Source organism: Myxine glutinosa, chromosome 12 (assembly GCF_964187855.1).
Source record: "Myxine glutinosa chromosome 12, kmMyxGlut1.1, whole genome shotgun sequence".
NCBI lineage: Eukaryota > Metazoa > Chordata > Myxini > Myxiniformes > Myxinidae > Myxine > Myxine glutinosa.
The window spans coordinates 106600157-106627690 of NC_136272.1; the positions used below are offsets into that span (position 1 = coordinate 106600157).

General features: G+C 43.7%; 1 protein-coding gene across 6 annotated transcripts in view; it reads left to right on the forward strand.

Annotated features, from left to right (window-relative positions):
* INPP4A (inositol polyphosphate-4-phosphatase type I A) overlaps positions 1–27534 on the forward strand; it is a 93185-nt gene that overhangs the window by 9313 nt on the left and 56338 nt on the right. For 4 of the 6 annotated variants that reach the window (XM_068132329.2, XM_068132328.2, XM_068132330.2 and 1 more), the window contains exons 2-5: positions 3555–3591; positions 4884–5058; positions 7428–7472; positions 14019–14137. In XM_068132329.2, the coding sequence (XP_067988430.1) occupies positions 4944–5058; positions 7428–7472; positions 14019–14137 (279 nt within the window). In that variant the 5' untranslated portion in view covers positions 3555–3591; positions 4884–4943. Of the gene's footprint in view, positions 1–3554; positions 3592–4883; positions 5059–7427; positions 7473–14018; positions 14138–21754; positions 21845–27534 lie in introns of those variants that run through there. The other 2 variants (XM_078766186.1, XM_068132333.2) reach the window with 2 other exon arrangements.

The following is a 27534-nucleotide window of genomic DNA, read 5'->3' on the forward strand; positions in this document are numbered from 1 at the left end:
CAGTGTGTGAGGCAATGGAGAGGCTGTTGATGGAGAGATTCACTGAGGAGGAGAACATCATGATCTCTGACCCTGCTGTGCTTCTCAGAATGACCCAGTCTTGCAACCGAGAGCACCTCGATGAAGCCCTCAAAGACCCCTCAACTCTACTCCTCATCAAAAATTTGCATAAAATTTGCATAATTTTGCATAAAATTTGCAGCAGTAATTTGCATAAAAATGGTATGTGGGACATTTTTTCAGCTTGGGGCCATAGCTAGTCATTTACTACACATTTTTTCCAATCTAGAAACACTGATTAGAAGTATATCTCCGGGGGGTGCAGGGGGACCTAGTCTTCCTACTAGACTATCAAAGCTTTTGAGTTTTGCCACAAAAATAGGTTCCATTGATTTGCTATTGATGGAAAAAAGCTAACCAGTCTGTGGTTGAGTGTCTGTGTTGAAAAGAATGTTGTTTTCAATTTTTCATACGAGACATCGGGAGAAGGACTTGTTGAAGAGCAGAAAAGAGGAGACTAAAGGGAAAGGGGAGACCTTTTTTTTTTTTTTTTTTTTCTTTTTTTTTTGAAATTCCAACTTCTTTCCTGGAAGTCCTTGCAGTGTTCATATGTTTTATACCTCTCCCAAGCCCTCCCCTCCCACATTTCTCCTGATATCCCTGCTCTCAAATGTTGTATCTTGTCTACCGCTCCCCTTATTTTTTGTGTTTTATGTGTCGGTTTGACTTTTTGTGTGATTAATGTTCGCTCTTTCACAAGCCTTGATCTTGTATATAAAAAAAAAGGAAAAAAAAAAGGGTGTTCGTGTCGTTTCTGAGTACGAATCAAGGTGCCATCAGGACCAGTTTCTGGGGAAGTGTTGAGGTTGCACAAAACTTTTCCATCTTTTGGAAGAGAGGAATTTACTTGTAAGGAATTGCCAATAAAGGTAGGGGAGGGGATAGTGGTAGGAATGTGGGTAGTAGGACTGATACAGTAGCAGTGGGGGATAGGAGAGGGAACATATGAGAATCAGATGAGGATACAATTGATTGTGAACAATAATTGCTTCAAACTGGGTTCCTTTTCTGGATGGTTGGGGGTGGGGGAGAAGTCAAGAAGGAACAATTTGAAAGGGTTTTTTTTTTTTTGTATACAAGATCGAGGCTCGTGAAAGAGCGAACATTAATCACACAAAAAGTCAAACCGACACACAAGTCACAAAAAATAAGGGGAGCGGCAGACAATATGGGGAGAGAGGGAGAAAGGGGAGAGAGGAGAGGGGGAAGGACACAAACACAACATTTGAGAGCAGGGACAACAGGAGAAATGTGGGAGGGGGAGGGCTTTGGGGGAGGTGGGAGAGGTATAAAACATATTAACACTGCAAGGACTTCCAGGAAAGAAGTTGGAATTTAAAAAAAAGAAGGTGTATCTGGGGTGAATTAGCGGGGGTAGAAAAGATCAAGGTTTTGGATGGGGGGAGATGAGAGATGGTGGTGAACAGCTGTTTTAAAGACCTGGAGAGAGGAGTGGGATTGAAGGGAGTGGGGGAGTTTGTTCCAGAGGCGGGAGAAAAGGGGAATGAAAGAGTGAAGGTGAGCAGAGATTCTAGATTTTGGCAGTTTAACCATAAGAGGGTTGCAGGCAGATCTTGTGCGACCTGAAGGAATATTGGGGGGACAGAGCACAGAGAGAGCTGGGGGAGCAAGGCCAGAGAGGAGTCGGTAGAAGACAGAAAGACCACCAACCTGCCTGCGGTGAGTGAGTGAAAGGCCCTCGGAGTTAACTTCATCGCAGGAGATTCCAATGATTCTGAAAGCTTTGGTTTCAACAGCGTGAAGCCGAGCTAGGTGTGAGGCAGGAGCACCAGCCCAGAGGGGGGGAACAGTATTCCATTGAGCTGCGGATGAAAGCCTTGTATGTGGTGAGGAGCTCAGGTGTGCCAAGGAAGGACTTCGCACGATGGAGGATGCCCACTGCCCAGTCGGCGACTGGCTTTGGAGGCCAGCTTGGAAATGTGGTTTCCCCAAGAAAGATCATGGCAGATAGTGAGACCCAAAAGCTTGAGCGACAGAACTTCTTGGAGAGGATTGTTGAGAAAGTAGATGGGAGGGTTTTCCAGTCGGTCCTTTCGGAGAGACATCGTAAGAGTGTGTGATTTGTCAGGATTGAAAGACATGTTCCACTTGTTTGCCCAGTCTGTGATTTTTTCCAGGTCTGCAGAGAGTGAGGAGGCTGCAGACTGCCGATCTGAGGGATGAGGAATGGAGCGGCAGATAGTGGAGTCATCAGCAAAGAGATAGAGAGGATTTTCCAGAGAGTCGGAGAGATCATTGATGAAGACCAGAAATAGCACAGGGCACAGAACACTACCTTGGGGAACTCCAGCCAGAACAGGAAGGGGAGATGAGAGAAATCCATTCAGGGCCACACGTTGCCTTCGACCAGAGAGGATGTCCGCAAGCCATGAGTGGAGATTTCCATGGATACCATAGGAGGAGAGTTTGGTGAGCAGAGCTGGGTGCCAGACCGTATCGAAGGCACGTGATATGTCAAGTGAGACAGCTCTGATTTCCTCTGTTGCGGTGAAGGGGTGGAAGATTGTGTGAGCAGGGTGGACAATCGGGAGGGAGCAGCAGTTTTCCCTTCACAGTTTTTCCTTCACAGTTTTTCCTGGTCTGTCGTCTTCTTCCTTCTGGTTTATCTGTCTGAAGGAACACTCATAAGGAAGCTTTTTGTTTATGGTTTATTTTCTGCTGCAATTGCCCGGTTTTCTCCACCTGTATTGCACCTTTTTCCGTGGAGTAGCACAGAGAGGATGACGCAAAAGTTACATATATCTCGAGAGGACAAGAGCTGTGATGGAGATAGTGATGAATGATGATAATAGGTGTAGAGGATGAGATTGTATAACTATGTACACCAGGCCTGGTTAAGGTGGTCTCTTGATCATCTTTCTGTCACCCTTCCGAGGTCGGCAAAATGAGTACCACCTTACTGGTAAGAGGGTCCACTTGGCACTGCTCTGAGATTCGTTGTTTTGATCTCCAATGTGTGGGTGCAGCTGGGATTTTCACGGTATAACTAAATGAGATTTGGATATCCATTTCCACGTTGGAGTGGATTTACTTTCGAACACAAAGGCTCAAGATTATTCCCCGGTAAGCATCAGGTTGGACTGCGCAGTTGAGCCATCGTCAGCACCCTGAACGATTCAAAAATTCTTACAGAAATCCCCTTCACTCAAAGATATTCCTTTTTATGAAGAAGGTTGAAAATTACTTTGTGTCTTGTGATCGCCATTTCTTACAAACAAAAATGGTTACGCAATCAGGTATTTGATAAACTCCCGATCGTGCTCGTAGTTTTGGCCACACGAGGCAATGATGTCATCTTTATACCGTGACGCGATTGGAGGTAAATGTGGAAATATTTCCACTCCCTGCTGGCTTTTTGCAGCAGGTGTTTGCATACCTGATGCAATTGGGATGTTTACTCTCCTATAAAGCTCATGAGGTTTTTCTTATTTTTCACGGTCTTTTATCTGTATCGTTCTCTCTCCCTCCCCTAGTGCTGCGTGGGTGCAGAGCTTGGCTCCTGGCATGACGGTGAGATCTTGTGAATGGCAATATCAAATTAGTATAGTGGCTAAAACCAAAAATAATTAAACAGTAAGGTAGAGCCGTCCTGTTAACATAATATTTGTAGACCACACCTATGAGAATCCTACCAATGACTAGCTGCGCTTTTTTATGCCTCCGTTAACGAAGTCGCCGGAAGCATTGAATGTTTTCAGGTTGTCCGTCCGTGATAGGTTCTCGTTACCGCGATAACTTGTGAACCGGTGATGCGATTCTGACCAAATTTAGTACAATTATGTAGAACGATGTAAAGACGAACTGATTAGGTTTTGGGGTCACGAGGTCAAATGCCAAAGGTCAGAGGTCATGTTAGGTAAAAATCCTGTTACCGTGATAACTTGTGAACCGGTGATGCGATTCTGACCAAATTTAGTACAATTATGTAGACCGATGTAAAGACGAACTGATTAGGTTTTGGGGTCACGAGGTCAAATGCCAAAGGTCAGAGGTCATGTTAGGTAAAAATCCTGTTACCGTGATAACTTGTGAACCGGTGATGCGATTCTGACCAAATTTAGTACAATTATGTAGAATAATGTAAAGATGAACTGATTAGAATTTGGGGGCAAGAGGTCAAAGGTCAAAGTCTGTAATAGGTCTATGACTTGAGAACAGCTGAAGTTATCTAATTCGAACTTGGTACAGGTATGTATAATGATGTAAAGATTAACTGATTAGATTTTGGGGTCCCGAGGTCAAAGGTCAGAGGTCATGTCAGGTAAAATTGTGACAACTTGTGAACAGCTGAAGGGATTTCAATTAAAACTTGGTGCAGGTATGTATAATGATGTAAGCATGAACTGATTAAATTTTTGGGTGAAGAGGTCAAAAGTCAGATAAAAATGGTCCTGGTAGGTTAAAATGTGATATCTTGAGAACACCCAAATGGATTTAAATCAAACTTGGTACAAGTATTATAATGATGTAATCATGTGGGTGGAGGCATATCGGTCGACGTCGTGAGCTCGAAGAGTGTTGTTCTAGTTCTCTCTCATTTTGACAGTTGAAGCAGCAGCGACTGTCACATTCATCACTGACAGTACATGTGTCAGAATGACATCTTCCCATTAAACTTCTTTGTTTTATTCAGAAATGTCAAACCTATTTATCATCACAACATTAACTGTAAACATATCTGATGATATATATATTTTTAATTGAGGCATTGAGGAAGGAATGTAGTTTGTGGTTAAACTTTATTCACTTTCCCCACACTGTGGGATATCTGCGCTGCCTTTCCACTGTATCGTTGTACGTAGATGTGACAGCAAACCTCTATGACAGAGTGATTGGCTGCCTGGTAGCCCCAGCATACCACAATGGAAAACCACAGTGTGAGCCTGCCTCGCTCGGGCCGCATGTTGGGACGGGCACAGTTTGTCAGAGCGGCCACTGTGGACCTGGCATCGGACCTGCATGGATTACAGCTTACCGGCGAGTTATTACATACATACGTGTTTCATATCTAGCCGTCACAGTTACATCAGTGTCATCGTGATGATAAAAAAAAATGCTGCTCTTCTTCCATTCCGCATCAGACAATGTTGATGGTTTCTCTGAGCATTAATTTCATCACTGTCTTTCTTGCAATATGACAGTGTGCTCAAATACAAATTGAAAAAAGGACGGAATAATCGGCCGTGTTGGTGTTTAGATCATGTAAACAAAACTGATGAGGAAATGGAAGGGAAGTCGAATGCTAGAAAATGACATTTGCTTCATCAATCGTGTCACATCCCCATCATGAGACTCTATTACAATGTATGTAAATACCTAATAATGGATAGAGTTTTTGTAATTTATTTGTTTGTAAATATCAGAGTAAAGTAAGAACATAACAGAGTAATTGGGGTAACAAAAAAAATAAAATAATAATGTACCACACGTAATGTGAAAGTGGAATTTTTATTTTATGTTTTTTGCAAAATAATTGAAAGTGAAAAGCTGAAATGTCTTGAGTCAATAAGTATTCAACCCCTTTGCTATGACACTCCAAATTGAGCTCAGGTGCATCCAATTTCCTTTTGTTACCTCAGCCACCAAAGGTGGATGGAGGTTATGTTTTCACCCCTGTTTGTCTGTCTGTCCGTCTGTCTGTTTCCGTTTGTGAACAAAATATTCAAAAAGTTGTGGATGCATTCGGACGAAATTTGGCGGACAGGTTGGGTGTGTGACGAGGAGGAATTCATTCAATTTTGGTGAAGATCCGGATCCGGATACAGCTAGTAGAATTTTTAAAGTGATTCTTCACCATTGAGTGATTTGGCCAACCAGGCGGAGGTATGCTCTCTACAACTTGATTGGACTTCACCTGTGGCCAATTCAATTGATTGGGCATTATTTAGAAAGAAACACACCTTTCCATATAAAGCCCCACAGTTGACAGTGCTTGTCAGAGCAGAAACTCAACTATGAAGTCCAAGGAACTGTCTGTACAACTTCGAGATAGAAATTTGACAAGGCATAGATCTGGGGAAGGGTGTAAACCAATTTCTAGAGTTTTGAAAGCTCCAAAGAGCACAGTGAGCCCCATCATTAGGGAATGGAAAGAATATGGAATACCTAGACTCTTCCTAGAGCTGGCCTTCCAACCAAACTGAGCACCTCGGCAAGAAGGACCATGGTCAAAGAGGTGACGAAGAACCCATTGACCATGCTGACAGAACTACAGAGTTCCTTGTTTGAGATGGGAGAACCTGCCAGAAGGACAACAGTCTCTGCAGCATTTCACAAATCTATGCTTTATGGGAGAGTGACCAGACGGAAGCCACTGCTGAGAAAAAGGCACATAACAGCACACATGGAGTTTGCAAAAAGGCAGGTGAAAGATATCTAGAGCAGGAGGCAAAATATTCTGTGGTCTAATGAGATGAAAATTTAACTCTTTGGCCTCAATGCAAAGTGCACGTCTGGTGGAAACCGAGCACAGCTCTTCACCCATCTAACGCCATCCCTACTGTGAAGTATGTTTGTGGCAGCATCATGCTATGGGGATGGTTTTCAGTGTCAGGGAATGGGAGACTTGTCAGGATAGAGGGAACAATTAATGGAGTCGAATACAGGCAAATCTTTGAGGAGAACCTGCTTCAAAGTGCAAAAAACTTTGATATCTTCTTCAAAAATCTTCAAAGATATTTCTGTATTTCATTCTTCATTATTTTGTGAAGAATTAAAAATAAATCCACTTTGACATTATGGGGTATTATGTGTAGATCAGTGACAAAAAAAAAAAATCTCAATTTAAATCCATTTTAAATTCAGGCTGTAACACAAAATGTGAAAAAGTTAAGGGGTGTGAATACTTTCTGAAGGCACTGTATATCAGCAAGCATTCAAAGGCCTTGTCTGCGGTCCAACTCGCGCATAGGACAAGAATGTATGTACTTGATTAGGTGACAGCATGGACCTGCTCACTCAGATTGCATAAAAGGCTAGCACTTCTCTTCATGAATTTACCGCAAGGAAGAGCAAGAATGAAAAGTTTCTGATGGAAACACGCAGCACGCACACTTTAACATGACATAGTTTGTTTACGGGTTGCATATATTTATTTATGCAAAAAAATAAAAATAAACCGTGGAATAATTACCACCACTGCATGCAAACAAATTTTTTTGCCACATTGCCAGGACTGGATTTTAGGAACAACTTAGAGTCCAGTGGCATGCTGTGTGTCTTTGGTTGCACTTCCCTTGGATTTTCCAATTGCTCTAATTGGTTGAGGATAAAGATGAGAGAGCTGAGTAAATAAGTGTGCTTTGAGATTGTGGATTTAATCGATAATTGTTGAATATCATTCACAGCCACTGGCAAGGATCCTGATGAACCCTTACTTGAGTTCAGCCTCGGTGAGTTTAACCACAGTGCTTTGTTACCCAACGCACGCGTAGCGAAAAACCAACGTTAACCTACAGTTACCATACGTCCGGTTTTTCCCAGACATGTCTTACTTTTCGGTCCTTATATCCCTGTCTGTCCGGGTTTCTTTAATGTCTAAAAATATCCGGGAAAATCTAGGCTTTTTTTTTTTTGCTTTTGCATTTTTAAAGGGATACATTTTAAGATTTGGGATACTTTTTTTACCTTATTTAAATGATTAAACTATTTTTGTACATTTTCTTATGGTGATAAAATGTGGTTGTGTAATGTTTGGGCCAGGACAGTTTGGTACAAGTCTGTACTGTACTACTCCGTCATGGCATAAGAGACGTGTTCAAACATTGACGCTCACACGTTCACTTCCTGTTCAACCTTGCAGTGAGAGTCCCCAGTGGTGTGCTGTGTGTCCTTTCTGAGTCCATACCATGTACACATTGATATTGTACAGTCCATACCATGTACATAGTTTGATTTTCCTCAAGAGTTATTTACAATGCCAAAACGAAAGTGGAAGTTCACTGCAGAACTGAATACAAAATTCCCTTGTTTTTTAAGTGGTCAAGAAGAATGGCAAGCCGAGTGCTTGGTATGTAGAGGAGGTAAAAATGGAGGTAACAACGTCTCTGTGGTAAATAGAGGTGCTGTTGATTTACAATCTCATGTGGACTTGGACAAACACAATATTTTCAGTTTTAATTAAGTACCGTATTTCGACTGGAAGAACGGTGGTTTGCAGTCAAAATTAATCAAGGGCCAGAACACACCCAATGAGACTGTCAATATTATTGCTCAATATGCAAAGGAAATTGTCTTTTCAAGTTAGGATTGGCCTCTTTTTTAGGATTGTCCTCTTTTTTTTATTTCTTTTTTTTTAGGAGTGGCCTCTTTTTTAGGATTGTCCTCTTTTTTAGGATTGTCCTCTTTTTTAGGATTGTCCTCTTTTTAGGAGTGTCCTTTTTTTAGGATTGGCCTCTTTTTTAGGATTGCCCTCTTTTTTTTTTTAGGAGTGGCCTTTTTTAGGATTGTCCTCTTTTTTTTCTTTTTTTTTGGGAGTGGCCTCTTTTTTTAGGATTGTCCTCTTTTTTTTTTTGTGGCCTCTTTTTTTAGGATTGTCCTCTTTTTTATTTTTATTTTAGGAGTGACCTCTTTTTTTAGGATTGTCCTTTTTTTTAGGAGTGTCCTCTTTTTTCGGAGTGTCCTCTTTTTTCGGAGTGTCCTCTTTTTTCGGAGTGTCCTCTTTTTTCGGAGTGTCCTCTTTTTTCGGAGTGTCCTCTTTTTTTCGGAGTGTCCTCTTTTTTCGGAGTGTCCTCTTTTTTCGGAGTGTCCTCTTTTTTCGGAGTGTCCTCTTTTTTCGGAGTGTCCTCTTTTTTCGGAGTGTCCTCTTTTTTCGGAGTGTCCTCTTTTTTCGGAGTGTCCTCTTTTTTCGGAGTGTCCTCTTTTTTCGGAGTGTCCTCTTTTTTCGGAGTGTCCTCTTTTTTCGGAGTGTCCTCTTTTTTCGGAGTGTCCTCTTTTTTCGGAGTGTCCTCTTTTTTCGGAGTGTCCTCTTTTTTCGGAGTGTCCTCTTTTTTCGGAGTGTCCTCTTTTTTCGGAGTGTCCTCTTTTTTCGGAGTGTCCTCTTTTTTCGGAGTGTCCTCTTTTTTCGGAGTGTCCTCTTTTTTCGGAGTGTCCTCTTTTTTCGGAGTGTCCTCTTTTTTCGGAGTGTCCTCTTTTTTCGGAGTGTCCTCTTTTTTCGGAGTGTCCTCTTTTTTCGGAGTGTCCTCTTTTTTCGGAGTGTCCTCTTTTTTCGGAGTGTCCTCTTTTTTCGGAGTGTCCTCTTTTTTCGGAGTGTCCTCTTTTTTCGGAGTGTCCTCTTTTTTCGGAGTGTCCTCTTTTTTCGGAGTGTCCTCTTTTTTCGGAGTGTCCTCTTTTTTCGGAGTGTCCTCTTTTTTCGGAGTGTCCTCTTTTTTCGGAGTGTCCTCTTTTTTCGGAGTGTCCTCTTTTTTCGGAGTGTCCTCTTTTTTCGGAGTGTCCTCTTTTTTCGGAGTGTCCTCTTTTTTCGGAGTGTCCTCTTTTTTCGGAGTGTCCTCTTTTTTCGGAGTGTCCTCTTTTTTCGGAGTGTCCTCTTTTTTCGGAGTGTCCTCTTTTTTCGGAGTGTCCTCTTTTTTCGGAGTGTCCTCTTTTTTCGGAGTGTCCTCTTTTTTCGGAGTGTCCTCTTTTTTCGGGAGTGTCCTCTTTTTTCGGGAGTGTCATCTTTTTTCAGGAGTGTCATCTTTTTTAGGAGTGTCATCTTTTTTAGGAGTGTCATCTTTTTTAGGATTGTCCTTTTTCTCACCTCTCTCACCTCTCACCAGCCATGGCTCCTCAGCAAAGGACTTCTGCGACTCACTGGGACTGACACAATCTGTCAATTTCCCGATCCGGATCTCAGTCAACGGAGCATCTTCTCTTCTGGACTTGTTTATGACTAACTTCCCTGAAAATGTCGGCTGCTCTTCTTCTGCTCCAATCGGCTCATCTGATCATGTGCTTGTTAAAGTGGACATCTCTCTGACCATTCTCAGAGAGCCTCCTCAGCGTCGACGAGTCTGGCATTTCACTCAGGCCAACTGGCACAGTCTTCAAGCAGCCATCAATCATCTGGACTGGTCTCCCATCTCTACCGCCTCTGACATCAACTCATCCTGGGAATTCTTCCAAAGTAAATTGCTCTCTCTCACGCACAGATTTATCCCATCTCGTCTTCAGTTGTCATACCCTTCCTCCCGTCCATGGTACTCATCTTGTGGTAAGGCTGTTGCCCAGAAACAACTTGCCTTCGTCTCCTGGAAAGCAAATCCAACGGAAGGAAATCTCATTTCCTTTCACAAAGCCCGAAACAAGTGTGTGTCCACCCTCAGGAGAGCCAGGAAACAATATCTCTCCGTTCTCAAGACCGAACTCTCTTATCTGTCTCTCTTCCAAATCCTGGTGGCGTCTGGTCAAATCTGTTTCTGGTGTTTGTTCCCCCTCCATCCCCTCCCTCACCTCAAACGGCTACACGGCTGACTCCGCACGTGAAAAAGCTGAATGCCTCAACTCTGTGTTTACCTCTAAATCTTGTGTCCCAAACCCATCCCTCTCTGTACCCACCGTACCCAGTCATACCCAGCTGCTCCTGGACTCTGTGTCCTTTCCTCCTGACAAGGTGGAAAAGTTTCTGTCAACCCTCGACTCTGATTCTGCAACTGGACCTGTCGGCGTCAGCCCACGGGTCCTAAAATCCTGTTCTTCCGCTCTTTCACTCCCTCTCTCTGTTCTGTTCGCCCTCTCTTTTGCTCAAGGTCATCTGCCATCTGCTTGGAAATCAGCCAACATCACCGCTTTGCACAAAAAGGTGCAAAAACAGATCCTAGCAACTACAGACCAATCAGCCTTCTCCCAATTATCAGCAAAGTCATGGAATCCATCATTGCTTCGGATATGAAAACTTTCCTCTTCTCCAATGGCTTGATCTCTGATCATCAATTTGGTTTCAGACCTGGTCACTCTACTCTGGACATGCTGCTTCTGCTTTCTCAACAATGGATGGAGGTCCTCAATGCCAAACAGGAAATTAGAGCGGTCTCCCTTGACATATCACCTGCCTTCGATACGGTCTGGCACCCCGCTCTGCTCACCAAACTCTCCTCCTTTGGTATCCATGGAAATCTCCACGCATGGCTGGCGGACTTCCTCTCTAGTCGTCGTCAACGTGTGGCCCTGAATGGGTTTCTCTCATCTCCTCTGCCTGTTCAGGCTGGAGTTCCCCAAGGCAGTGTTCTGGGCCCTGTGCTTTTTCTGGTCTTCATCAATGATCTCTCTGACTCTCTTGAAAATCCTCTCTATCTCTTTCCTGATGACTCTACTCTCTGTCGCTCCATTCCTCATCCCTCAGATCGGCAATCTGCAGCCTCCTCACTCTCTGTAGACGTGGACAAAATCACAGACTGGGCAAACAAGTGGAACATGTCTTTCAATCCTGACAAATCTCACACTCTTACGATGTCTCTCCGAAAAGACCGTCTGGACAACCCTCCCATCCACTTTCTGAATAATCCTCTCCAAGAGGTTCTGTCACTCAAGCTTTTGGGTCTCACTATCTGCCATGATCTTTCCTGGGAAAACCACATTTCAAATCTGTCCTCCAAAGCCAGTCGCCGACTGGGCATCCTCCGTCGTGCGAAGTCCTTCCTTGGCACACCTGAGCTCCTCACCACATACAAGGCTTTCATCCGCAGCTCAATGGAATACTGTTCTCCCCTCTGGGCTGGTGCTCCTGCCTCACACCTAGCTCGTCTTCACGCTGCTGAAACCAAAGCGTTCAGAATCATTGGAATCTCCCGCGATGAAGCTAACTCCAAGGGCCTTTCACTCACTCACCGCAGGCAGGTTGGTGGTCTTTCCGTCTTCGACCGACTTCTCTCCGGCCTTCCCCCCCCCTCCCCCCCCAGCTTTCTCTGGGCTTTGTCCCCCAAATATTCCTACAGGTCGCACAAGATCTGCCTACAACCCTCTTATGGTTAAACTGCCAAAATCAAGACCCTCTGCTCACCTTAACTCCTTCATTCCTCTTTTCTCCCGCCTCTGGAACAAACTCCCTCACTCTCTTCAATCCCACTCCTCCCTCCAGTTATTTAAAACAGCTGTTCACCACCATCTCTTATCTTCCCCCATCCAAAACCTTGATCTTTTCTACCCCCGCTAATTTCACCCCAAATCCACTTTTTTGAAATACCAACTTCTGTCCTGGAAGTCCTTGGTGTCGTTGTGTTTTATACTTCTCCCCCCCCCCCCCCCCTTTCCCACGCGTCCTCCCCCCAAGCCCTCTCCCTCCCACACATCTCCCGATGTCCCTGCTCTCAAATGTTGTATGTGTGCTTCCCCTTCTCTCCCCATCTTGTCTACTGTTCCCTCTTTTTATATATTTTGTTTGTCTGTTTGATTTGTTTGTGAAATAAATGTTAGCTCTTTCACGAGCCTCGATTCTGTATACAAAAAAATAATAATAATAATAAATAAAAAAAACAACATTATGTGCCATGTGACATATAAACTACAAATTATATTGATTTAGGGGTAGCACAAGTTGCTTTTGTTGGCTGCTATCTCCACCCGTGGGTGTTTGTGTTTTAACTGTTTAATAATTCACTGTTCACGTACATGGAAATAATCAACATACGCTATCATTGCAAATGGTCAAGCAACGAGCATGATTCAAGGAAAGATGTAAGGATGTTTTCACATGATAATTGATTGTGACCTCCCTACCTTGTTTACATACTTATTGTAAATCATCCCTCTAGCCTTTTATATGGCACGTCTACAAAAGCTTTGCATTGCTGCTGTTGTTGTTGTTGGGGTTCTTGTTGGGGGTCGATTTTTGAAATGTGCTGCACCCATTGGTTGGACAGCTGCCGGACCACACCCACATCTGTTGCTTGACTCCACCCACTATAGCACCGAGACAAAATTCTATGGCCGCCATCTTTCTTTTCTGGTGGGCCTAACACATTAGGCCTGTAGGCCTCTGTGGATTATACACTGCCTAGGTTTGTTGCATCAGATTTCCATTAGCTTTGTTTGGGTCGAGTGTTATTCCCCAAAAAATCGATTTACATGTCGAATCGTAGTAAGGTTTAATCAAGCCCATCAGAATGCACTGTAATCAAGCGTATTGCTAAACAAATAGCATTACGTAATTTTTGGACGGCCCCATATTGGGGTTAAGTAATCAGTGACTGGGATGAATCATCTTGTTCTGATATAACCAATGGGAGGGTGACATGGATAGAGGTGTCAATTTCATTTTTAATAGCGCATTAAATGTGTTTCCCAATCGCCTGTTCATCTTTTAAGAGCACTTTAAATGTGCGTTTCACAATTGGCCTATTACCGGATTTTGTCATTGATGTTATTACTCGTGTACTTACCCTGTAGACTGCACATTTTCTCCTTGAAGGTTGCCCATTTCTCTGATGTTGATTCACCTCCTATTAAAATGTTCTAATCTATAACACCTAACTCCTTCCTCATGGCCTCATTGTTTGTCTTCCTGAAATGAATAACCTTGCTCTACGATCCCTTTACTTCCCCCTTTTCTGTTAGGTGACGGCCATTATTCTAAAACCCTCACTTTGCCCACAAAATGATTTCCACTGCTTCCTAAACACAAAACCTTGCTTGCATACACCTTGTATACCATGTAATCATCATGTCCTCATGGCCCATTCCCAAACAATTTGAAATCAAAACATCCCTGAGTTGGATTTATCATTTAATTATGATGCTTTTACTGAAGCGTTTTGTTCTTTTTGTGGGAATAGTTTGCAGTTTGCTCTTGTTCAGTGTACACACCCCTTGTTGGCCTCCCGTAGTATACCTGATCTGGATATTTGATGCGATTATCATACGATTGTAATACAAATAAACCAGACGTATTTACCCTCGTTTTCTGACTTCTCTCGCAAATATCTAACATTTTCCTCCTTCATTCCTCCACTCCAACCTTTCATTCCTAGCATGTAGTGAGGTGGTCACCCCCTCTTTCGATCGTCGGCCCGACATGTTTGTGTCTGTGAGCACAACCACCCCACCTCAAGCCTTCTGGACCAAGCATGCCCAGACTGAGATAATTGAGGTTAGTGTCAAGATCCACTGGGATGCTGAGAGGGTCTCAATGGACCTTGGGCCATTTTTACTGTCACAGTATATGAATGAATGAATGATCGTTTTAAGGCCATTTTCCCCGCTAGAGCAGGGGTTAGCGTTGCGGGCCCCATGACAATCATGGTTCCCTGTTTGAGGCAATGTTTTTATGGCCGGATGCCCTTCCTGGCGCCAACCCTTGGTCGCCTCTTACGATGCGCAGGGATACGGTGTACCTATTCTAAACCGGGGTACACACCGGGATCATTCATCCCAGCAAGCTGGTACTCAATTTGCCGACCTCTGAAGGATGACAGGCTGAGTCAACCCCCCTGGTGTTAATTTAGCGATCGACCGGGATTCGAACCCAGGATCTTCGGATCCCAAGCCGGCGCCCAAACTGCTAAGCCAACACCAGGCTGTTACACAAATCAAGACAAGTACGAATCAGTTTTTAAATGCTTTCGGTCAAACGTTTGAGCATTAGGGTGTCTCCTCCATGCTATAATATCGTTTCTTCCTAAGCGCACACTGCCCTTGAGCAATAACAGTTTCTCATGGAAAGGCAACTTGGGAAGGCCCAGGCCTAACAGAGTAAAGTGGACCTTGGCTACATGGAAAATGGGCACACAGGGAATATTATATGGAATTATGTTCTTAAGAAACACTTAAAGCATTATCCAAATAGCTACCTTGCCTGCAAATTGCCAGATCTACTCGGATATATATGATGCTCGATTGAATGTTTGGCCTTTGGCTTAATCTTAGTCACAGGAGGATACACTCACTGTAGGTATTATTATTATTAGTCCCCTACCGGTGTACACCGGAGGAGACTATAGGTTTGCACCCCGTCCCTCCGTCCCTCCGTCTGTCAGTCCGTCACGCAAAGAACAGTTTTCTGGACTTTTTTTCTAAACTCTTAATGCTAATGATTTTAAACTTGGCACATGGTTTCCTCATGATAAGTTACTGATCAAGTTCGAACTTCACGACGTTTCGATCATTTTTGACAGTTATGGCACTTTGAACTTTGGTAATTCTGATAATTCTGATGATCCTTAACTCGGTGCCATTTTAAGTTTTAATTTCCTTTAAAAAGGATTTTCTCTGCAATAATTGGACCGATTGAGATCAAATTTTCACCGTAGGGGGGACTCGGTCTGTATAATATTTTAATGGTAATTCTGACGTCACAGGTCACGTGGTTCGGCTGCCATATTGTTTTTCATGAAAACACGAAAGCCCCTTTTTCTCTGCAACGGCTGAACAGATCGAGGCCAAACTTTGCAGGCAGAATCGCATACACATGATGCACAAAAAAGTCAGCGAGCATGACGTCTTCCGTCACATGGTTTCAGAGTTATGACGGTTTTAAGTATGAACATTTAAAACCGAGCTCCTCCCTCATTTTTGATCCAATCAAGGGGAAACTTCACAGATCTGTTCAGCATGTCAATCTACTAAAATGTCCTTTTGGAATTTGCGATAGGTCACGTGGTTTGGCAGATATCGTTAATTAAACGAAAATATTTTTTAAAATGGATATCTCTTGTTTATTCTAGAGTTCTCCTCAAGCCGCGCCGCGCGCCCTCAGCCTCGCGAACGTCAACAGCGCGACACAGCAAACGCTTTCCGGAGGGGCGGAGCCAAGCTGAGCAACATATTGTTGCGGATATGGGATTTGGCCTCCATATCCGCTTGTAAATATTCCCCTATTTCCCCAATACTCCCCAACTATCCCCAATCCCCCATTCCCTAGTCCCATTGTCTGTAAACAACACTCTGTAGAACCGACCTTCCCCTTTTTCCCCCATTAAATGTCGTGCCCAGGTTCACCGCATCTCACGTAGACAACTATAGGACATCTTGCTAGTTATTCTTAGTCTATGTCAGTTAAGGACTCGTTTCCATTAATTCTGACTCTTCGTTGCACCAGAATGTGATTGTATGGCACCAGTAGTGAGTTTAGGACCTCCCCATACCTCCTCCCATCTTCCTCATGAAACCACAACAACAACTACAACAACAGCGCGCGGGGAGTGTGCGTCCTCACTCTGGCTCGGTTAGCCGCCATTGCCCATGTGCTCCAGGTTACCTCCAGGTTACGGGGTTACCACGAAGGGGCTGGCTGTCAGCTCCTCGTCAAGGGCGGAGCCCGGTAACCCCCAGCACCCAATAAGAAGCGGCGGGCCGATTCCATCTGGGGCGGAGCTAACGAGCCGAGGGCGTGTCACTCCCCGCCGGATATACGCAGCCACTTACCGGACGTGACGTGAGATGCGCCCCGAGCTTGAAGTGAAGAGAACCAGTCGCCACCTCCGAGCGCTGAGAGACCTCCCGCATCTCTGGACCGGACCGGGTCGATTCTGCCCCTGAGCCAAGGTGCACCTTGAGCCTCGACTACCTGCCCTTCCTTGCCATCAATCCCGGTGTGAGTCAGTCTTGTCCCATTTATCTGTCGTCTGTCGGGGTTACTATAAGACCGTGATTAAGTGCCTACCTTCCTATGCTGTCCCTCTTGTCCTTGTAATCTCAACGTTCCGAAATATTATAACCTCCTCCGGAGGTCTTGAGAACTGTACCCCTGGTGTCGTGTCATTTAACCCAGCCGTTGTGTCCTTTCCTCAATTGATTTAGCGTAGCGCGACTCGGCCAACGTTCGAGTATAATCGGGTAAACTGTGCAGACGCGGTCATACCAAACCGCTCGGTAAACCAACATCCACAACCGCGTCTGTAACAATATATACACATCGATCATTGATCGTGAACCGGAAAATATAATAAATTACTGATATTTAGCGACTCAAAAGGTTCTTTATCAACAACGTATTTTCTTGTGCTTCTGCTGACCTGTCTGCAAGGTGTATAAATCGAAGTCCCGAGTGCGAATCACAGGTGAGCCCGTCCTGAGGTAATTAGCGATTGGGAACGATTCAGAACCTGTGGATAAATAACCCTTGGTAATTTCCCCAACAGTTTTCCGGATGACAGACTGCCGCTAGGGTACCTGTATTGCAGCGCAATACTCAGAATGCTTTTTTAAAATTATTTTAGTTTGAATGTTGTTGTTTCGTATGCAGCCTGCGAATGCTGATTGCATAATTCCTGGAAGCGTGGCTATGCTGTTGCTGCAGTGCCCCCCAGTATCCGTAAGCTGGTACTCATTTTGCCGACCTCGGAAGGATGACAGCCCGAGTCAACCCCCCTGGCATTAAATTCAGTGATCGACCGGGATTCAAACTCAGGATCCTAGGATCCCAAGCGAGCACACTAACCGTTAAGCCAACACTGGGCTGATGTTGCTATGAAATTTATGGAATAAGTGGAGGCGTGTTTATGGAGTGATGCACATGAATATGAATGAATGATCGTTTTGAGGCCATTTGGCCCCGTGACCTCATGGTTCCCATTTTGAGGCAGTTTTTATGGCCGGATGCCCTTCCTGACGCCAACCCTTAGTCAGCTCTTACGATGAGCAGGGATACGGTGTACCTATTCTTGATAATTTTTTGATAGATTGATTCTTGATGGTGATGCACATGATTGAAAGAAAGAAATGAAGAGTAGAGGCAATTTGTAGGTGGGCAGGAAACCTGTCATGTCTGGTAAAAATGTGATATTTGAGAACAGCTGAAGGGATTTAAATCAAACTTTTTTCTTTTTAGGACAGTGATCGATGACATCTACCCGTTGTGGGACTATGCGGAGGCATATTGGCAACACAGTTGCATGAATTCTTGCATGAATAAACAACTACTCGTATAAAATCCCTTCAAAAATGATGGGTTGGAACATTTTTTTCGACGGTACAGCCTCCTGAGCGTGCCAAAGTCTGAAGCCTCGGCCTGGTGTCAGGTGTGCTTATATATATTGTTACGGCTTTGCGCGACCCCCGTTCCCTTACCAAGGGGAGATTAAGCCCCTTGTTCTTCTTGGGTCGTCGCAACCGCGAGACTCGAGTCGCCACTTCCGGTCGGATGCGGGACAGGGCTTCGGGACGATGTTCGCACGTACCTAAGTACCCACGCCGCCGCGGAAGCGGGCATCAAGTCTCGCACGAACCACGCGTAATTTGTGTGCACCCGAGCAGATGGCGCACCACGTGGTCCCTGCTATTACCTTGGTATTGGAACCCAATTAGAGCGATATTATTTGTACCACGCTCAGTCAATGAGGGAAAAGACGAGACGGTCAAATCAAAGAAATAACAGGTTTAATAATTATTATTTACGATGATCGGTAGCAGAAGCAGAGACACAGGGCAGATCGTATACAGTCTTAGCTAAAGACCCAGACAATGGGCCCACTCACACATTCAGGGGGATGAAGGAGGAAAAGTTCATGCGCTGGACGCGCCGGCTTTGTCGTTCAGGAACAGCTCACCCGGCGTGGCCCTCTGCCGGTCACAGCACGTCCCTCAACGAAGGCAGGCAGGCAGGTGGGAGGGATCCTCGCGGTGCGTATCTCGAACAAAGGCAGGCAGGCGAATATGCGCGTCTCTCGCCCAGCTCGGCGGTTCTTCACAGCGCGATTTATATAACGGCGCGCTTTCACCCTCATAACTCAACAGAGGATCTGTCTCAAGCTCAACCGAGCATTTAACTTGTAACTCAATTCAACACAGCGCTTCGAACTGATAACTCAAGCTCATCACTCAGCGCAGGTCCTCCTGAAAAACTCTCACTTGTTCAGCGCACCTCTCCTCAGAACTGAGAACTCGTTCAAGCGCCTCTCCCCATAACTGAGGTGGGGGCTTTTTGGGCACAGGGTTATATCGTTCCGCCCTGGCCTGCCTCGAATGTTCCAAACTACGCCTTTTGACGCAGTGCTAAGCCACTCCCCTCGAGCCCTGATTGGCGGCTCGTGCTTACCGGTCACTCCCACTTCTCCCGTCCCGCCTTCCTTCGGCTTGCCTCGACTTGTCAGGCCGGCCTCGTGGTAATTTGCGCCAAAACTCAAAGCATCGAGGCGGCATAAAGCATTGGAAGGGGACCTAACTCTCATTATTCTACTCAACGCAAAACTAACACAGGAAAAGGACTATGCTTACATTTACTATGAAATAACTGAACTATCGCGAGGCTACGTGTTATAGTGTGACTAACTATGAGGGGGAAAATTAACCTTTATTGCAAAAACACAAAACTGCAACAATATTTTTTATTTCTTAGACATCCTACAGAGGTAAAGTAACACTCGTTACCTCTGCCACCAAAGGTGGATGGAGGTTATGTTTTCACCCGTGTCTGTCTGTCTGTTTGTGAACAAGATATCTCAAAAAGTTGTGGACGGATTCGGACGAAATTTGGCAGAGAGGTAGTGTGTCTGACAAGGACTAAATGAATAGATATTGGTGAAGATTCGGATCCGGCTAGTGTAATTTTAAAAGTGATTCTTCACCATTGGGAGATAAGGCCAAAAACAAAAAATAGCAGGATATCTCAAAAATTGTGGACGGATTTGGACGAAACTTTGTGGACTGGTTGTGTGTGTGACAAGGAAGAATCGATTCAATCTTGGTGAAGATCCAGATCCAGATCCAGATCCGGCTAGTATAATTTTTTAAGTGATTCTTCACCATTGGGAGATGGGGCCAAAAACGATAATCATTATGGCTATTGAGCAGGATATCTCAAAAAGTTGTGGACGGATGATGTTGATGAAATGTGATTCTGTATTGTGATTTTCTGGTCTACTCTGGGATGCAAAACGTAAACTGTTCACCTGGCAGAGGTATGCTCTCTACTGAGTGCCATTCTAGTTTTGATTGAAAGAGTTAATGGTCGGGCATATTTGAGATTGCTAGCTAACTTGTGGTGACTAAACAACTGGTTTAACCCTAATGCACCAAAGGTGGTAGAGAAGGTTCTTTCAACCCTCGACTCTGATTCTGCTACTGGAACGACGGCATCAGCTCACGTGTCTTAAAAACCTTTTTTCTGCTCTTGCACATCCTCTCTTTGCCCTTTTCACCATATGATTTACCCTAGGTCATCTTCCATCTGCTTGGAAACCAGTCAACATCACTGCATTACATAAAAGGTGCAAAGACTTGATCCCCTTACCTACAGACCGATTGGCTTACTTCCAATAATCATCAAGGTAGTGGAATCCATAATCACAGCACATGTGAAATTATTCCTTTTCTCCAACGATCTCATATCAGATCACCAATTGGGATTTCACTCTACCTTGGACATCAGACTAGGTCACTCTGCCTTGGATATGCTGCTTCTACTCTTCATGAGATCAGGGCTGTCTCTCTGACATATCTCATGCTTTGGATACAGTCTGGCATCCTGCTTTACTTTAAAAACGATCTGCCTCTGGCATCCAAGGCCAACTCCACACATGGCTTACTGACTCACTCTACTCTCGTATCCACTGTGTGGCTCTCGATGGAATCCTTTCATCTCCTCTCCCTGTCAAGGCTGGCGTTCCCCAAGGCGGTGTTCTTGGCCAAGTCCTATTCCTAATCTTCATCAATGATCTCTCTGACTTGCTGCAAAATCCTGAGATGTATCTATTTGCTGATGACTCCACCCTCTGCTGTGATATTCCTTATCCTTCAAATAGGCAGGCAGGAAACGGGCTCTTCCCTCTTCTCAGACCTTGACAAAATCACAAGCTGGTCAAACACTTGGAATGTCTTTCAATCCTGACAAATCTTACACTATCACTATCTCTTTCCGAAAGGGACCGTTTGGCAACCCTCCGATCTACTTTCTCATCAATCCTCTTCAGGAAGTTCAGTCATTCAAACTCCTGGGTCTAACAATCAGCCATGATCTTTCTTGGGCAAACCACATTTCAAAGTTGGCCTCCTAAGCAGTCACTGATCTTTTCTACCCCCAACAGTCGAACCCTCCCCACCCCCCAAAATCTACCTCTTTCCAAAGTTCCAGTTGTTGTTTTTTTCCCTTCCTGAGAATTTGCTTCTGTATCCATCTTGTCGACCCTGTGCATTGTCCCCTACACCTCATTCTTCCCTACATCCCTTAATTGTCCAAGTTTCCCTCTATTTTGTCCATAATCCCTGCTGTTGGTGTGTTTTCCCCCTCTCCTTCTGCAGTTACTTTTGTTCTGTTGCTTCCTGATCAGTTCTGCAATCTAGCTCTTCCATGAGCCTTGACTTTGTATTATGAAAAAGCATCTGCTTGGCCATTTGGCTTCCCATTGTGGCTGGGACGATTGTTAACGAAGCTATAAGTGCTGTCATGCATTCATGGAAATTCCAGTTTTCCTCCTCGAACCCACATATAAATGCAGCTGATTTAATTTCAAGCTAATAGGGTGGCGTACTTTGGAGAATGCCTTCTTTAAAATATACTTTGAAACTTAACTACCTCCATTTTGTTTTGTGAACCTAATACAGTAAGTCTCGTGGTTTTACTCCACGTAACGGTTTGTGGGTCATAATGATGGGTGATTGTGATCCCTAATTTTATGTCCAGTACCGCTCTGTCTCTATGACATTGTGGATCAAATCCTGGTGAAGAAAGGAAGTACAAATAAGCGAGCCGAGGGCGTAAGGAAGGGGGAATGCCAGGTTCTGTTTCCGTCTCACATATAAGGAAGTCGTTTCATTCAACGAGCCCATTCGTCTATTTTTGATGAGATGTGGTGTCGCTACAGTCACATTCATATCTTGCGTGTGGAAAGTACTGTGCTGCGGATTTGCTTTGCTCTTTAAGGTATGATTCTACGGGTATACCATGCATGTTGCCATTAAACCAAACATGGCATCGTGCGTCAGATTTAATCAGAAATTCAAATTTATAGATCGGCAGAAATAGTTTTTAGCATTCTTCAATATGACATGTTAATTGTACTCTCCGTGGTCCGGTTTCTGGTCAAGTCCGTTGCGTTTGATATTTGGCAATGAAGCCAAGTTGATATTTAGGACTGTTGTCAGTGCAGCATTTTCAGCAAGTTATCTTCACATCACCATAATTTGGATTTAAACCGTTGGGTTAACATTAGCGGATCAATATGTCTGCCAGCACAGGATGCGAGAGCCGAAACGCCGAATAAAACGGGTAGTTGTGTGGGAGAGGGAGTGGAGATTTATACCAAATACTTTCAGGAGTTGTTGGAAAGAAGAAGTACCTTTGTAAAAGAGATGAAACTTTAACTTTGTGTTTAGGCGAAGGTGTCGGTGAGCTAATAGCCTCAAATATTTTTTGGATTGCCTTGGTAATGCAAGTCTACTTCGACTAAAACGCTGCACTCCTTTACCGAGCACAATGATTTTCACCTTCATGTGGGGTCAGCTGAGGATTGTTTTGACCCAAGTCTTTCGCAAACAAGCTGGCCAGGCCTGATACTCCACTGAAGGTGATTTAAATTTTACTTGTAAATTGTGCAGGATGCTGGGGCCCCCTAGTCTTTGAGAAGGTCACCATGGGATCTTAAACGTCCACCAAGAAGCTCATAGACAGGTACACTGGCTTAAGGGATGGCGCACACATGGATGCCTTGCCGCAGATGCATAACGCCAGAGTATAGTTTATAGCTGAGTCGAGATTCAAACCCAGAATCGACAGCTCAGAGGTGAGTGTGCTTACCTCTCAATTATCCTGCCAGCCATGTATAAGGCTAGTGATAAACTTGTTCAGGTATAACCACAGCATTGCTTTCGAATCTTACGAGGTTTGCATTGTTTAAAGCAGGACGGAAATAACGAGGTCAAATAGAAGCCCATCTGCGTCTCTGCCTGGTATTTTGGCCGAGCTAGCCTGAAATATGGTGTTGTGAACATTACGGGCAGGAGAGAAAAATAAACACTGAAGGCCGTGCCAGGCCCTAATTTTAATATCAATCGTTGCACTGTTTTGGTGCAAAAGTACGCAGACTAGTTTGTCCTTCAAAGATTACCCTGAATGTGTTAATGATAGTAACCGTTGAAACGAGAGAACGTTGTGAAATATTAAATGAATTCCGAATTGCATTTAAAATTTGCAACATGAAAATGTTTCTCTCATTCTACAGCTTGCCAGCCGGGGGAATTGAGAAAGGCCTGTGAAAATGTAATGTCCACATAATTTGCTGTTCGAGTTTTCGATCGTATTGTGCTGAGATGCCAGACTATTCCTAATTATAAAAAAAACCAAGTGGTGATAGGGTCCGACATTCTTTTTAAACCCTGTTATCGTTATAACCTGCTGTAGAGAAATAAGGAAATGCGCAAAATGTGAATCTGGAATTCCTCATGAAAACAAAGTGGTTTCTGCTATGTCGTTAACTCTCAAAATTGCACATGTTGTTTTGCACATATCTGGTGAATTAAACGAAGCAGATATAAGGTGGTACAGGTTTGGACTGTGGGCAGCACGATGCGGGGCTGGACCGGGTGGTGCCGCTCAGGGCCGGACCAGGCCGGGCGACGCATTGTGCTTCAGAAATCACAACCACATCTACAAAACACTCTTCCCCTGCTGCCCCTTTGTGTACATTGCTTGTCACACCGAAAATTATTATTTATCTCTACCCAATGCAAACACTGACATTACCTTGTTCGGGTTACCTTATTACCCTGCGCATGAGAAGCGAAAAGCGGGGTTAAACAGTTGGTTCATGTATGTCCGTCCGTCTGTCTGTCTCATCAGTTTAAGAGGGAGGAACGACTTATTTAAATTGAACGTTGCATTTTGAACACAAATCAGAACATGAATAGGAAGACAAGTCGGCCGTTTTAATGCAATTTGGCTTTGATTTTGACCCGAACGTGTATGCGCAGAGGGGAGCGAGATATTTTTTACACTGTCTACCTGCCTGGCAGTTAAACAAAATTGAAAATCACTCCAAACAGGAAACTTCCTTTTTTTTTGAGGATGTTATAAGGACACAAACAACAGGCACGAATGACTAATGCAACGCCTTAGGTAGGGTGGTAAATTTCGGAATTAATTTATTTATATGACTTTAAACCTCGATAATCCTTCATTCAAATTGAATTATATACTTGAACACTGTAGAACACAAATTTGCTTTCATAATACTTCCAAGAACCTCCAGTTCAGCAGTACGTATTTGGACATGTTCTATAGGATGACATGTAAGACTACTTAACAAGTGCTAAACTTCTGGATTGTTTTTTCAACCATCTTTAAAATCATTATTTTATTAATATTGAACTCTATACTTGAACACTGTGTAGGGTTTCATGTTCTATTAACAATATAAACGTTCATCTGTGTTTCGATCTGCTGAGCTTGGTTGACCTTTTGTTTCTGTAGAGTATGTTTTGTTAGTTTCTTTGTGACACTTTTGTCTCTTTTGGTTCAAGTACTGGAGAATCTCACCTGCTATGCTATATAGAAATGCCTTGAATTTATTTTCGACCATTGAGGTCTTTAGTTTAACTTTCCAAAGATTATGCATTGGTTGAGTGTTTAATGTGCTGCTTTGTTGTACTTTATCATTTCTTGACATTTGACATACTAGAGGCACCTGCATCATTCGGGAGCAGCAACAGCAGCCAAGGAGTGGGGGGGTCGGGGGGGGGGGGGGATGGATAGTAGGGGAGGTGGTCCAAATACATTTTATGCCTTTGCTAATAATCCCCCCCTGTCTGCGGCAGGGGTCAGTAAACCACTTGCACTGTGGCATGTGTAGGTGAAAGTCATAAAATATCCCCCATCCCCATCCTGAGGTAGGAGGTGGGGGGGGGGGGGGGGGGGTGGTGCCAATGGCCTGATTCTGGGTACTACCAACACGTATGCTAAATTTGGTAGAGGTCAGCTCAACCCTGTTTATATATATGATTTTCAGATGTACACAACACACACAATTGCCTTATTTAATATAGTAGGATAAATTGTACACTTACACACTCCAATACAAATCACAAGCCTTTGCTTTGTTCCTTCTCCGTTTCATCCCCGCTGTCCTCTTCCTCTTCCTGCTGAGTATCACGTGCAGCTTCTTCACCCCGATATGTCCTCTCTCTTCCCTTCATTTCTCTTTCATTTCTAATGTGTGTTGATGTTTCTCCCTTTCCGTTTTGTTTCATTACATTCGTCGCTAGCTTTTCCATGAGCCTCGACCGTGTATACAAAAAGCCAATTTGATTCTCTAATTGCTACTTTAAAATCCAAGGCCCACGAGGCATCTTTAACGATACATGCATCACGTACTAATGAAAGCGTTAATTATTGTTTTATCTTTAAACAGATTGTGATGGCACATAACATCTCTATCTATATTTCATGTAAATGATGAGGGATTATTAAATCGACACTCTGCTCTGATAAATTGGTGTTTACCTTGTAATGCCAGTTAGTCATGCTTTGAGTTATTCATGAAAGGATTACTTGTGCCTCTATGTAGCCTCGGTGTCAGTGCATGGAGCAGGCCTAATTGTTTTATTTTACAAAATCCATGATCATGGATGAACGAGGGGGAGGGAAGAACGGCAACAAATCGACAGTGGCATAGTGGGGACAACAGGAGTATACAGTAAGCAAAGGGAATTGATGAACAGAAAATAAGGAGATAATAGATTAAAGGAAACATAGCAACCCTGCAAGTTAAAGGGGGACGGGGGCTTGGAAGGGGGTTAATAGTGGGATAAAAAAAAGGTTATAAGTAGGTTTGCATGATGATGATGGTAGTGGTGTATTGCCGAAATGAAACACCGGTGGGAAAATTTACTTTGGAAGGAAGTTCTTCAAACAGGAGAAAAGAATACCAAAGGACGGAAGGTGAAGAGTAAGCTTGGATTTTGGAAGGTTGACAAAGAGGGAGTTCCTGGAGACTATGATGTGTGTCCTGGAAGGGGTTAGTTCATTCGCATGGCTGAAAGAGCAGAAGGAGGAAGACAAAAAGATGAGAACCATAAAGCAGCAGGCCTTGTGTTTTTGCTTCTTCTTTGGAGATGGAGATGTTCAGAGCTTTAGATTCCACTGCATCCCGTATTAGAAGAGACAGGTGTGAAGCAGGGGCACCCGCCCTTGGAAAAGAGCAATCCTCCACTGAACTATGGGCAAAGGCTTGTAAGCCCAGACACGTTCAGGTTTACCAAATAATCATTTGCCAAGATGCAGGATAGCCAGTTTGCAGGTTTGTTGTCGAGATCTTCCCAGGAGGCCCAGGAGAGGTTGTGTCTGATGTTGAGGGCCAGAAATTTGAGTGTATGAACTATGAACATCTTCCAGTGGTTGATCAAACAAATATGCTAGATACGTGACTCACAGCTGTTTTCCAGAGGGACACGGTGAAAAGGTGAGATGTGCTTGACGTAAAGACACATACCAGTATCTAATCCTTTCCAGGTCAACAGAGGGGGAAGTGGCTTCTCCTGGCAAATCTTTGGGATTTGGTACCGTATGGCAAGGTTGTATATTTTCCATCAAAAATTCCCTTCTTCCTCACATCTTCAGGTTGTGTTGTAGGAAAAGGTTTTTTTATAACGTAATATTTACCTTGTCTTAGAAATTCGCATACCCTTGTTATTACCCTCGCCTGAGGAGAGGGTATTGCATTTGAGTCCATTTGTCTGTCTGTCTGTTTGTCTGTTTGTTTGTCCTCACAGAATAAATATGATTTTCTCTGCAACCGTTGGTCCGATTGACAGGAAATCTTCACCATAGGTGCAACTCCACCTGTATAATTTTTTGATGATAATGATGACGTCATAGGTCACGTGAATCGGCCACCATCTTGGAAAAACCGAAAAACTTTGCACCTATATATCTCCGAAAGTGCTGAATATAAAAAATTGAGACATGGCTCATTGCAAAGAACTCTCCATGGGGAATACAATTAGTTAATGATGATGTCATAGGTGCCTCCATTATGACATCATAATTCAACAAGTACAAAACTTCATCCAATCAACATGAAATTTATTGAGCGTCATGTAGGCATCAATTGGCGGAGAAAAAAATAATAACGATGACGTCATCGGTCACGTGGTTCGGCCGCCATATTTGTTTTTAACATAAAAGCCTTAAAAACCACTGAAAACACATCCTGGTGAGGGTTTGCAATCTCTGATTGCTCTTTCTTGTTTGGCATTTGTTTTCTGAGCACAAAGCTCAAAACTTCTTATCCGAATTTCCACCTTTTTGTCTGTAATATCACAATGTCCTCATCCAACCTCTCATTTTGGACTTTGAAACATGAGGAAATGGAGTGGGTTTAATTTCGGTTTTGAAAACACTATTTAATAAATAAATAAAATAAATAAATTTAATAAAAACACTATTTTGACAACGCATTGGAAAATTTTACGAAGGCATACAAATAGAGAAAGCAAACAGCATCATAAAGGGAACTAGATGAAGAGCAGCTTCCGTCACTATGAATGACTAGCAGTGGGTATCCGGCGTTGCCTGGTGATTATCTAATCCTGTTGGCATATTGAAGAAATCGATTTTTT